Below are 14,488 nucleotides of genomic sequence, written 5' to 3'. Positions count from 1 at the left end.
AATGAGTTCAGTCTATATTTTACAACTTTAACAGGGAAAAATTCTGACAAAAACAATTAAAAATGTTCTCTTTGCAGATGATGCAATACAGAAACACTGAACTCACTCTGATGGTTAATTTTATGCGTCAACTTGGCGAGGCCATGGTTCCCAGTTTTGCAGTCAAACACTAGTTTAGATGTTGCTGTGAATATATTTTATAGATGTGATTAACATTTACAATCAGAGTTGGAGGTAAAGGAGATTGCTCTCAGTAACGAGGTGGGCCTTATTCAATCAGTTGAAAGCCTGAAGAGCAAAAAGCTGAGGTTTCTTGGAGAAGAAGGAATTCTGTCTCAAGACTATAACAGAAATCCTGAGTTTTCAGCTGGCCTGCCTACCTTATGGATTTCAGGCTTGTGCACCCCTACAATTGTGTCAGCCAATTCCCTAAAATCAATTTCTCCTCTCTCTGTATATATCCTATTGGTTCTGTTTCTCTGGAGAACCCTGATTGACACACTCACAGAAGAATCCTAAGATAAAGTAGATTAGCAGCTAATAAATGACAACTCTAAGTGGTTTCAGGTAAGGATTTTAGAGTCTAGTAGAAAAGAACTAATCAGTTTGATAGCATAAGATCTAAACAGATAAACATGAAAAGATAAAGAACTTTAGAAAATAAGACTTGAATTATGCCCCTAATATGAGAAAAGCCTTCAGGGAGTCTCGGCCTATTTGAAGACGATGAACCTGGTAACAAAGGACCACTATCCTGATCCCATACTCATCTACCTAGTCATCTATATGAAGACTTTGTTGAACATTTACTCCAGGCCAGTGTTCTTATCCAGAGCAAATAACAAAACCAGGCATTCTCAGAGGTGCTATTCCACTTGTGTCTATAAAAAGCACCGGGAAAAGACAAAGAGCTTTGGTGGCCAGTATATTGTAGCTTACCTGTAGAAAATGGTTGATGGATGCATCGTAAAATCCCAGGGATTGCTCTACACCTGCTAATTCCCTCAATATTGATACACACTCAAGACTTTTTTCACCTCTACTGATCTCAATATATTCTAAGGCCTCTTGGTAGTGAGGCAAAGCTTCTTTTGACTTCTTCTGACTTTGATACATCCTGAAAAAAAATCAAAGAGATTATTTTTACAATAATTAAATAGAAAATATGTAGGTGAGAAAAATAGGTAGTGGTTAGGATTTGGCTCTCTGATCCCTGTTGTCCAGGTTCACTGCCTAGCCAGCTAAGTTTTTGTTCTCTCCGAAGAGGCAGCAGGGCATGGTGGTAAAGAGGACGGACTTTAGAAGTTTTAAATCCTGCCTCCACTATCTATCAGATGTGTGAACTTCCAGTTGCTTAACAGCTTTCTCATCTCTAAATTAAGAATCACAACAGTGCCTACTTTATTGAGTTATAATGAAGATTAAATTAGTTAATACTCATCGAAACACCTGGAACCATCTCCAACCCATAGTAAGTACTACATTGCTGTTGGTTTAAAAAACACAAAATAACTTACCGAACAATAATAGCAACCATAAAAAATGCCAAGATGCTGATAACTAACATGTTGAGAAATTATAGAAATTTCCCAGCATTGGTGAGGGTAAAAGCATTCTCATTAACTGTTAGAAAGAATATAATTTGAGCATAAACTTTTCTATATCAAAATTATACATACATAAGTACACATATGTTTCTGCTAATGGCAATTTTAGTAGTCTATTTTAAAGAGATTCTCTGGCAGAACAAGAAGATATGTATAAGAATGTTTACCTAAGCACTCTTTGTAATAGTGGAAAAGTATAAAGCATTTAAAATACACAAATAGGAGATCATCCAAGCAGATTACATCTATACTGTAGAATGCCACATAGCCATTAAAGTTAATGTTGATCCAAACTTACCAATAAAGGTGTATAAAAGGCAGAACACAAAAATGCTTTGTATATCTCATGCAGGTGAGAACAATCTATCTAATCTATATGTACACACATGCATAAAAGCTATCTAAATGGACCGTAAAATGTTAGCAAGTTATCTCTAAGAAGTTGGTTGTGATTTTACTTTTCTTATTTATGCTTTCCAAATTTCCCATCTTTTCTTCTATGAAATTATATTACTTCGACATCAGAAAAATGTTAATTTAAAAATTATAGGTAAAGATTCTTGTAGCTTTTTGGGATAAAACATAAAAGAATACATATTCCTATATTTTGTTCAGCAAACCTAATAGCAGACATTTAAGAACAATCTTCTCTAAAATATTAAGAAATAGAAACTTTTTCTTGCATGAAAAAATTTCATATGTAAAATTCATCATGAAAGGTATGAACCCTTTCTATGTTACCCTTTGCCCTAGAATCTTTATTACAGAAAGATCTTACAATTCTCAACCACCTATGGGTAAACACAGACATAATGTGAGAAAGTGACTAAGGAAACACACACACAAAAATAAGTCTTGTTTTCAACTCAGTCATTGGAAATTTGTCACAACTATTTTTGTTCTTTAATAAATTTAAAAGGAATTGATTGAAAGAAGTAAAGATTCTGTAGATTTGTGGTTCAGATAGCCATTGTAAAATAAAATCCTGACTGGATGGCTTATAAATGAGGATACGTTCTATAATTGGAAAGAAGTTTAAAACATGCGAAGAGGTCAGGGGTATGTTCCTAGACCAAATAGGATCCAGATTGTAGCTTGCAGTGACTCTTAATCTTAGAAAGGAAGAGACAAATAGGTGACTGAGTAATACAGGACTTGCCTTCTGACTCTTATTGAGCTTTGGATATAGTGAGTAATAATTAGCTTTGTAAGTATCATATTTTGTTTTTGAAGAGAAAACCCATTAGCATCTTTGGTGATAGAAAGAGGCTTTGAAACATATGGCTGATAACAAATCACTCAGCCAAAAAATTAGATTCCTGGTCGACAAATGTTTCAGAATAATTGAAGACAGGAGTCAGCAAACTATGGCCTATGCACCAAATCTGCTATTTTTGTAAATAAAGTTTTACTGGCACACAGCCACACCCACTTGTTTACACTTTGTCTATGGCTGCTTTTGCACTAGAATGGCAGAGGTGAGTAGCTGCAACAAACACCTACAAAGTCTGGGCCTTTACAGAATAAGTTTGCCAACCTTTGCTCTAGAATCTAGAGAAAGCTACACACTTTCAAAATGACTTCAGATATTTTTCTAATTTAGCCTAGAAAACTCTAACAATGGCACAAATATTTGAGCAAAGGGAAAAAATCATCTTCTTCCTTTCTCATGTTCATAAATAATGAAGCATGTGCCAAGGAAATAATAGGTCTTTTGTTTGCAAGGCTGCTGTAAAAATCATAGAAGGGTAATAAAGCAAATACAAATGCCAAGATGACTTCATTTGAGCAACAACTTTTTTTTAAAGTTTTTATTTATTTATTCATGAGAGACACAGAGGGAGGCAGAGACATAGGCAGAGGGAGAAGCAGGGTCCCTGTGGGGAGCCCAATGCAGGACTTGATTCCAGGACCCCAAGATCATGTCCTGAGCCAAAGGCAGATGCTTAACCACTGAGCCACCCAGGCATCCCATGAGCAACAGCTTTTAAAGACAGCAATACTCAAAGCTTAGTAATCAAGCTTATAAATGCAAAAAAAAGTAAACAATAACAAGGCACAAGTTAATTCATATAACAACAATTGTTCCTTTCCTGAGATAGAGCATGAAAGAAAAGTATTTGAGAGTCTGTAAGAGGATAACTTGTAGCCATTTACCTACTTTCTTAGGCAAAAGTAAAGCATATCACTCCAGAAAGTCATCCTTCAGATACCTGACCCTTGGAGACAAATTTATAAAAAACAAAACAAAACACAGGATGAAAGGCAGGACCATCAGTTATAAGTACTACAGCAGGAGCATAAAACCTAAACTTGTAGGGGTTTTTTTGTTTGTTTGTTTTTGTTTTGTTTTTAAGAGAGAGAGAGACCTTGCAAGCAGTAGAGAGGGAGAGCGAGAATTCTAGTAGGTTCCACGCCCAGTGCGGAGCCTGAGGTCAGGCTCTATCTCATGACCCTGAGATCATGACCTAAGCCGACATCAGAGTTGGATGCTCGACTGACTGAGCCACTCAGGCACCCCCTATACTGTAGTTTGAGCATCCTTGTGGACAAGGCCACAGAGCCTTGCGCAAGGACAAAATGTCTCTGAATCCTGGCTTCCTCATCTCAACACTGGTATCCAATAGGGTTGTTGTGAGAATCAAGGAAAATGTCTGAAATGCTTTGCAAACTGAGGCAAGTCATACAGATTGGTATGTCATACAGATTGGCCTATACATCATCATACCTTTTACCCTTCTCAACCACTAGTCTATATGGAACTGAGCACTACAGTCTTGGGTTGTTCTTCTGTTGAAATGAGCTCTACCATGGTCTCACACTCACCCACTAAGATTTTGTAAAGTCCAAATAATAAGCATAATCAGTCAAACTCATGTGCCAGTGAGGCAGGCATTTTCTTATCCAGCTGAGCTTTTAAAAGATTTGAGAATAATTTATTATAAAATACATATTCCTCATCAAAAGAAAAGATACAGAAATATATGTATATAATATATATTTTCAACATGCAAAGCTGAGTGTTGTACAACTTGATATATATACTTCCAGATGATTTTTTATGAATATTTTTTAAAAGGATCAAAACATTTTTGAGCCTGCTACTTTCACTTAATCATATATTAAAATGTCGCAATAAATGCTGTAACATCACTTTAAGTGGTTGAGTGGTGTCATATCAGATTTAATTGGACACCCATCTTCAAAAATAGTATTATTTAGGAAGTTTAAAAAATGGTTTGTGGAAAATTTTTACCAATCATATTTCAGAGGAGGGACTTGCATCCAGAATATATAAATAACTCCTGCAACAAAATAAAAAAACAACCCAATTTAAAGATGAGCAAAGTTTCTAAATAGCCATTTCTCCAAAGATATACAAATGATCAATAAGCATGTAAGGAGACATTCATTATCATTAATCATCAAGGAGATGCATATCAAAACTACAATGAGATGCCACTTCACACCAAGTAGGACAGTGGCTATAATAATGACAAAGCGGGCAGCCGGGTGGCTCAGCGGTTTAGCGGTTTAGCGTCTGCCTTCAGCGTAGGGCGTGATCCAGGAGACCCAGATGGAGTCCCACGTCGGGCTCTGCATGGAGCCTACTTCTCCCTCTGCCTGTGTCTCTGCCTCTCTCTCTCTATGTCTCTCATGAATAAATAAATAAAATCTTAAAAAAATAATAATAATGACAAAGAAAGATAGTAACAAGTGTTGACAAGGATGTGGAAAAATTGCAACCCTTATGTACTGCTAGAGGGAATATAAAATGGTATAGCTACTTTGGAAAATAGTGGCAGTTCCTCAAAAGTTTGTTTGTTTGTTTGTTTGTTTGTTTGTTTATTCTCAAAAGTTTAAACATAGAATTACAGTATGACCCAGCAATTCAACTCCTACATAAATGCCCAAAAGAAATGAAGACATATATCCACATAAAAACTTGTACACAATGTTAGTAACAGCACTACTCATAAGACTCAAAAAGCACAAACAACCTAACGTCCCCTAAGGAATATCCATTCTGAGCAATGAGTAAATAAAATATGGTATATCCATGAAGTGAAATATTACTCAAGCATCAAAAAGAAGTACTGATAAACCTTAAAGTATGGATGAACTTTGAAAAAAGTATGAAAAAAAGACCAGTCACATACAACCTAACCTAACCTTATGCCTAAAGGAACTAGAAAAAGAACAACAAACAAAACTAAAAACCAGCAGAAGGAAGGAAATAATAAAGATTAGAGCAGAAATTAATGATATAGAAATTTTAAAAAATAACAGAACAGATCAATGAAACTAGGAACTGTTTCTTTGAAAAAAATCAATAAAATTGATAAACTTCTAGCCAGACTTATCAAGAAAAAAAGAGAAAGGACTCAAATAAATAAAATTACAATTGTGAATAAATACAAATAATTACAAGAGAGTATTATGAAAAACTATATGCCAACAAGTTGGACAACCTAGAAGAAATGGATAAGTTCCTAGAAACACATAAATTACTAAAACTGAAACAGAAAGAAATAGAAAATTTGAACAGACCAATAACCAGCAAAGAAACTGAATCAGTAATCAAAAAACTCCCAATAAACAAAAGTCCAGGACCAGATGGCTTCACAGGTGAATTCTACCATATATTTAAAGAAAAGTTAATACCTATTCTTCTCAAACTATTCCAAAAAAATAGGGACGTCTGGGTGGCTCAGTGATTGAGTGTCTGCCTTTGGCTCAGGACATGATCCTGGGGTGTTGGGATCAAGTCCCATATCAGGCTCCCCACAAGGAGCCTGCTTCTCCCTCTGCCTATGTCTCTGCCTCTCTCTGTGTGTCTCTCATGGATAAATGAATAAAATCTTTATAAAAACGATTCCAAAGAATAGAAAAGGAGGGAAAACTTCCAAATTCATTTTACAAGGCCAGCATTACCCTGATATCAAAATCAAAGACGCCACTATAAAAGAGAACTATAGGCCAATATCCCTGATGAACATAGATGCAAAAATCCTCAACAAAACACTAGAAAACCAAATCCAACAATATGTTAAAAAGTCATTCACCACAATTAAGTAGGATTTATTCCTGGGCTGCAAGAGTGATTCAATATTTGCATATCAATCAATACGATACATCACATCAATAAGAATGGATAAGAACCAGATGATAATTTCAATAGATTCAGAAGAAAACATTTGACAAAGTACAACATCCACTCATGATAAAAATAATCAACAAAGCAGGTTTAGAGGGAACAGAGCTCAATACAATAAAGGCCATATATGAAAAACCCAGTTAGGATCATCATTAATGGAAAAAAACTGAGAGCTTTTTTTCCCCAAGGTCAGGAAACAGACAAGGATGTCCACTCTCACCACTTTTATTTAACCCAGCACTGGAAGTCCTAGCCGCAGTAGACAACAAAAAGAAACAAAAGGTATCCAAATCAGTAGGGAAGGAGTAAAACTTGCACTATTTGCAGATGACATGATAACATTATATAGAAAACCCAAAGACTACATCAAAAAACTGCTAGAACTGACAAATTCAGTAAAGTCGCAGGATACAAAATCAATGTACAGAAATGTGTTGCATTTCTATACACCAATAATGAAGCAGCAGAAATAGAAATTAACAGTCCCATTCACAACTGCACCAAAAATAATAAATACCGAGAGATAAACCCAACCAAAGAAATGAAAGACTTATACTTGAAAACTATAGATGAAAGGAACTGAAGACAACACAAAGAAATGGAAAGACATTCCATGCTCATGGATTGGAAGAACAATATTGTTAATATGTTTATAATTCCCAGAGCAATCTACACATTTAAAGCAGTCCCTATCAAAATGGCACTGAACAAGAGCAATCCTAAAATTTGTATAAAACCACAAAAGACCCCAAATAGCCAAAGCATTCTTGAGAATGAAAAGCAAAGCTGGAGGCATCACAATTCCAGACTTAAAGTTATATTATAAAGCTGTAGTAATCCGGATCCCTGAGTGACTCAGCGGTTTGGCGCCTGCCTTTGGCCCAGGGCGCGATCCTGGAGATCCGGGATAGAATCCCAAGGGGCTCCCGGTGCATGGAGCCTGCTTCTCCCTCTGCCTATGTCTCTGCCTCTCTCTCTCCTCTCTCTGTGTGTGTGACTATCATAAATAAATAAAAATTTTAAAAAAAGGTTTAAATCCTTTATAAAAAAAAAAAGCTGTAGTAATCAAAACAGTGTGGTACTGGCACAGAAATAGACACATGGATCAATGGAACAGGATAGAAAACCCAGAAATAAACCCACAGCTATATGGTCAATTAATCTTCTCAAAGCAGGAAAGAATATCCAATGGAAAAAAGACAGTCTTTTTAACAAATAGTGTTGGGAAAACGAGACAGCAACATGCAAAAGAACGAAACTGGGGCACCTTCATGGCTCAGTCAGTTCAGTGTCTGACTCTTGGTTTTGGCTCAGGTCATGATATTAGCATTGTGGGATCAAGCTCCAAGTTGGGCTCCATATTTATTACAGAGTCTGCTTAAGACTCTCCTCCTTCTTCTACCCATCCCCCTGCTTGCATGCTCTCTCTCTCTCTCAATAAAATAAATAAATCTTTAAAAAAAGAGAGAGAATGAAACTGGACCACTCTCTTACACCTTACACCATACACAAAAACAAATTCAAAACGGATTAAAGATCTAAATGTGAAACCTGAAACCAAAAAAATCCTAAAAGAAAACACAGGCTGTAACTTCTTTGACATTGGCCAAAGCAACGTCTTTCCAGATATGGCTCCTGAAGAAAGGGAAACAATAGCAAAAATAAACTATTGGGACTGCATCAAAATAAAAACTTCTGGATAGTGATCAAAACAGTCAACAAAACTAAAAGGCAACCTAGGGAATGGGAGAAAATATTTGCAAATGACATATCCAATAAAGGGTTAGTAGCCAAAATATATAAAGAACTTTATAAGATGCAACAGTCAAAAAATGAATAAGCCAATTACATGAACAAACATTTCTCCAAAGACATATGAATGGCCAACAGACACATAAAAAGATGTTCACCATCATTAATCAACAGGGAAATACAAATCAAAACCACAATGAGATACCACCTCACACTTGTCAAAATGGCTAAAATCAACAACACAAGAAACAAGAGTTGGTGAGGATGTGGGAAAAAAGGAACACTCGTGGAAATGCAAACTGGTATAACCACTGTAGAAAATGTGATGGAGTTTCTTCAAAAAGTTAAAAATAAAATTACCCTACCATCGAGCAATCCCACTACTGGGTATTAACCCAAAGAATACAAATACACCAATTCAAAGGGATACATGCACCCCTATGTTTATAGTAGCATTAATTACAATAGACAAATTATGGAAGCAGCCCAAATGTCCACTAATTGATAAATGTGGTATATTTATACAGTAGAATATTATTCAGCCATAAAAAAGAATGAAATCTTGCTATTTGCAGTGACATGGATAGAACTAGAGAGCATAATGAAAATGCTAAGCAAAATCAGTGAGTTGGAGAAAGACAAATATCATATGATTTCACTCATATATGGAATTTAAGAAACAAAACAAATGAACAAAGGGAAAAAGAGAGAGACAAATCAAGAAACAGACTCTTGAGGTGCTGGTTGCTCAGTGGGTAGAGCATACAACTCTCAATCTCAAGATTCTAAGTTTAAGTCCAATGGTGGATGTAGAGATTACTTAAAAAATTTTTTTAAAGATTTTATTTATTTATTCATGAGAGACACACACAGAGAGAGAGAGAGGCAGAGACACAGGCAGAGGGAGAAGCAGGATCCCTGTAGGGAGCCCGACGTGGCACTTGATCCTGGGTCCCCAGGATCATATCCTGGACTGAAGATGGCGCTAAACCTCTGAGCCACCCAGGCTGTCCTACTTAAAATTTTAAAAAACATTTTTTTAATTTAAAAAAAAAAAGGACTCTTAACAAACTGATAGTTGCTATGGGGGAGTTGCGTGGGGGACGGGTAAAGTAGGTGATGGGGATTAAAGAGTGCACTTGCGATGAGCACCAGGTGTATATGGAAGTGCTGAATCACTATATTGTACATCTAAAACTAATAAAACACTGTTAAAAAAAGAAAAAGAAAAAAAAAGGCCAAGTCACAAAAGGCCATACATTATATGATTCCATGTATAGGAAATATCCCAAATACACAAATCCAAAGAGAGAGACAGTGGGTTAGTAGTTATCAGGGGCTAGGAGAAGATGGTAATAGAGACTGTTAATGGGATAAAAAAGTCAAAATGATTTCGACAAGACTTGCATAACTCTTGTTAATATAGTGAAAAGCATTGAATATATTTCAATAAATCTGTCCCTTAAAAAAGCTTGTGAATGGGCAGCCTGGGTGGCTCAGCGGTTTAAGTGCCTGCCTTCGGCCCAGGGTTTGGTCCTGGAGTCCCCGGATCGAGTCCTACATTGGGCTCCCCGCATGGAGCCTGCTTCTCCCTCTGCCTGTGTCTCTGCCTCTCTCTATCATGAATAAATAAATAAAATCTTAAAAAAATAAAAAAGCTTGTGAACATTTGGAAGCAAAGCTAAATATAGATGAGATTTAGTGGTACCCATAGAGCTAGTATTTTTTTTGTTGAAAAAATAATTGTAATAACGTTAAGCAAAAATAAAAATATTTTTCTCTTCATGTCATCCTTGAACCAGTCATATCTAACCAGCACAAAGCAGGTCAGAAAAAGGTGTGTGTGCTTTGGCTTTAAATTGGTCCTGCATGATTAGGCAATCCTACTCATCTGTTTTAGGGTGGAGGATTAGGAGAGCAGAGAATGCTGTGGGTCCCACTACACCTGACACTCAGCAATGGGCATTCCCCAAGGAGGCCATAAATTGGACATTGAGCTACTGGCCTCACTCTAATCTTTCGGGGCTATAAGCATGTTTCCTGATGAGCTCCGAAGCCTGGGTGTCCTGGGGGAATGCCTAGGTCTATGAAAAGTATAATCCTAATGAGAAAGCAGGAAATTCATGGAGAAAAGAGCCATAGAAAACTATTCTTAATGTTGTATTCTGGTAAATCAATTACTCTGTGAGTTTAAATATGTTAATATATTTCCTATTATGACCTCTGCAAAATGGAAGAATCCAGACATTGGTGACAAACCCGGAATCTTTTTCCTTTGGCTGATTGTTTCAAGCCAATAAATTGTGGTTAAGGAAATTAGCTTGAGTGCCGGTGAGTTATAGAAGAAAGGTACGTTCCATATAGCCCCTAAAGTTATCCAGATGAGCAGAATTCAGTGTGTCAAAGATGGGCTAGAATAGAAAGTCCAATCCCCAGCCACGCTGAGTGCTGCCCACTAGGCCATCTGGGGCATGGTTTGGGAGTCCTGGTCTAGCACAAAAGAGCTCAAGCTCCTGCCTCCAGGGCCTGGCTTTGCACCCACAGACTCCTGCTCCTAGGTTCTGATGGACATCTGCCCAAGGGGGCAAATGGGTATTTCATTCCAGTCCACATTCTGCTTAGTGAGCTGGTGCTTAGACACAAAGCTAGGTTTGCCTGGAAGACATGGCACCTTTCCCAATTCTCACAAAGGCTCTATCCACTTATCTAACCACATACAAAGGTAGCACAGAGATGACAGTGGCTCTGCTGGGACCCGAGTTTCCTTGGACTTAATGAATTCAGATGACTCTTGAGTGTCACCTAAATCTTCCCATCTGGCGCCAGCCTCCTGTCAGCACCACCTTTGTGTCATGTGGATCTTTCCTCTGGGTGTTTGCTAAGCCTTCTAGCTGGGACGTTCCTTCTTCCATCTCTGCCTGGCAAACTTCCATTCATTATTCTAATTACTATTCCTCTTTTAGTTTTAGCCTAGCAGTTTCCTCCTTTAGGAAGGCTTCCCTTACAAGGGCCAGGACTAGGGTGGGACCAGAAAGACACCTAGGACACACCATTTAAGGTGGTACACTCTCAGGGTCAGGCAAGTGCAGGGTGGGCACCTGAATGTGACTGCATCCTTAAATGGTGGCTTGGGTATTAGGCTTTCTCATCTTAACCCCTGCTCTTTCCCCCGACATCCCAGGCTAGGTTGGGTGCCTCTGTGAATACCTACTGCTCTCTCCTTGAGCTGTGAACCTTCCCTGCTCAGGAAACACCCTCCATGCTGGTAACTCGGTGCCAATCCCTTGAGTGCTGGGCTCTATGAAGGCAGGATCCAAGGCTACCTCACTGGTCTTGGCATCCCAACACCTTGCAGCATCTGACACAAAGTGGGTGTTAGCTGTCTGATGGAAGGAGGGAGGAGAAGCTGAAGAGGGAGGGAGGAGGAAACAACCTACAAACACAAATCCATTAGCTTAGAGACTCTGAGGCAACATAGTTCATACCTAAATTTTCATAGATTCCAGAATAAGGTTTAGGACAAAAATCTTCAAAAGAAAAGCACATGTTTTCACATTGATTTGGTAGCAAGAATATTGTAGACTACTGATCTAATGAAAGCTTGGGGAAGTTGTTGACATTTTATAAAAGGTGGAATAAAAGAAACCGTGTAGGAACCTACTACGGTTTGAATTGTGTCCTATCCAAATTCTTAGGTTCAAATCCTCACCTCCAGCACTTGAGAATGTGCCTTTATTTGGGAATAAGGTTGTTGTAGATGTTAGTTAAGAATATATCATATTAGAGTGGGGGGGATCCCTAATCTAATATGACTGGTGTCCTTACAAAAGAAGGCATTTGGAAACAAAGATACATACAGGGAGAAGGCCATGTGAAGATGAAGGCAAGATTGAGGTATTGCATCTATAAGCCAATGGACATCAAAGGTTACTAGGAACCCACCATAAGCTGGGAAAGAGGCCTGGAACAGATCCACCCTCACAGTCACTAGAAGGAACCAATCCTGTCAACACTTATCTATGACTTCCAGCCTCCAGCACTATGAGAGAACTTTCTGTTGTTCAAGTCACCTAATTGGTGGTACTTTGTTATGGAAGACCTTGCAAACTAATATGGAACCCCTGCTTGCCAATTCCAGGGCCAGAAATATCTCTTCCTTCAGCCTCCTAATAGAAGAACACTACTTAGACATGTGAGCACCATTTTTTTTTTCTAATCACACTGTATTCAAGTCCCACTTTCTATTATCTCCCTGCCTGTAAATTTAATTTGAATATCTGCTGAGGAGACCCAGAAGCAGGCAAATTCAACAGGAACAAACACGTGACTTTCACTGACTACAGTTTTGCCTCTGATATAAGAATATCCAAATGAAAGCACACACACATCACGAATCACATGACATCCAGCCAGCTGAACTTGGCAGGGTGCTAACCCTGAGGGGATGTGATCACACAAGAGGCTTCCATACTTGAAAGTGACCTGTTGCCATTTCTGAACACTCTAAACTTAAAAGATTTTCTCAGCCTATTATTTGCTTCAAGTTTCTAACTACTGAATTCTTCAGACCCTGAGTACTTCTTTCTCTTATAGCTAAAACAACTTATCTCCTCACTTAGGTCATCCACAGAGGGTAAAAAATTAGATCACTCACACTATTTACATGAAAGTTCTAAGTGGATTAGAGAGGCCTAAATTTAAAAAGCAAAACTTGGATATGTTTGAGAGAAAAATATAAGAAAAAGTAATTCCATGACTTTGGGTAGAGAAGGATTTTTTAAAACAAGATACAAAAAATATAAATCAGCATAGAAAAGATGGGTAAATGCAGTCACCTTAAAAATAAAAACTCCTATTCATAAAAAAATCCACAAAAAGAAAGTGAAAAGCCCAAACTACACCCTGGGAGTACATACAATATATGGAAGCAGCAAATAACTTGTCAAAAATATGAAAAATGTCTACAAATTACTAAGAAAAAATATAAATAGTCCAACTAAAAAATAAGTAAAAGATACAAATAAATAACAACAGGATATCCAAATGTCCATCAAACATATGAAAAGATGATCAACCTCGCTATTAGGGAAATGCAGTTAAAGGAATCATATGATTGGCACAGATAAGAAATGTGACAGTATCGAGTGTTGGTAAAGTACAGAGTAAGGGGAATTTCCATATCCTACTGGCAAGAGTATAAATTGGTGTTTGGTAAACTTGGTCAAGTTGAGAATGCGGGTATTTGTCAAGTAAGCAATTCTACTCCTGGGCATAGACCTCAGGGATAATCTTGAACGTGTGCCCAAAGAGACAGTACAAGAGTGAAACTGGAATTTCATCCTATTGAATTTACATGTTTGCTCTGTGAACACTGATGATTAAGTTAGGGGTAAGTCAGACGGATAAAACACAATGTGTAGGCTTAAAATGAAAGGACTAGAAAGGCATATAGTGGCTCAGTCAGTTAAGCCTCTGCCTCTTGATTTTGGCTCAGGTCATGATCTCAGGATTGTGAGTTCAAGCTCCATGATAAAAATTAAAATAAAATGAAGAGACTAGAGATACATGCAACAGGTGACACGGATACCTCTCAAAAATACAAATGTAATTGGGGGAAAGCAAGCTACAGAAGGAAATACACATAGAAAGTTTTAAAAATGAGAAATGATACTATACATTTTCATGTACATATATATACATGAAATATATATAATATAAATACACATTCAAAGGAATGAAAAACACTAAATTAAGCATAATAATTGCCTATAATGTGGGGGATGGTAAGAAAAGGGGATTGGGAAGAACACAGAACAGGCCTCCATGTATCTGAAATGTCCTATTTCATAAGCTTGGGAGTGTGTATGTATTTGTGTAACAATATCTATACTTTTATACTGTTCAAAAGATGAACAAATAAACCCTCTCTTGTTTAGTGTGTGCAAAGAATGAAGCTTGTTCTAGGGCTCTG

The 14,488-nt window shown here is 37.4% G+C and overlaps 1 protein-coding gene across 4 annotated transcripts in view; it reads right to left on the bottom strand.

Moving 5' to 3' along the window:
• TTC23 (tetratricopeptide repeat domain 23) overlaps positions 1–14,488 on the bottom strand; it is a 96,547-nt gene that overhangs the window by 48,325 nt on the left and 33,734 nt on the right. For all 4 annotated transcript variants that reach the window (XM_026001648.2, XM_026001643.2, XM_026001652.2 and 1 more), the window contains exon 6: positions 940–1,117. In XM_026001648.2, the coding sequence (XP_025857433.2) occupies positions 940–1,117 (178 nt within the window). The remainder of the gene's footprint in view (positions 1–939; positions 1,118–14,488) is intronic.

The sequence above is a fragment of the Vulpes vulpes genome, chromosome 14 (genome assembly GCF_048418805.1).
Source record: "Vulpes vulpes isolate BD-2025 chromosome 14, VulVul3, whole genome shotgun sequence".
Taxonomy (NCBI): Eukaryota; Metazoa; Chordata; class Mammalia; order Carnivora; family Canidae; genus Vulpes; species Vulpes vulpes.
The sequence above is the reverse complement of the archived record's forward strand: the minus strand, read 5'-3'. Positions and strand labels throughout refer to the sequence as shown.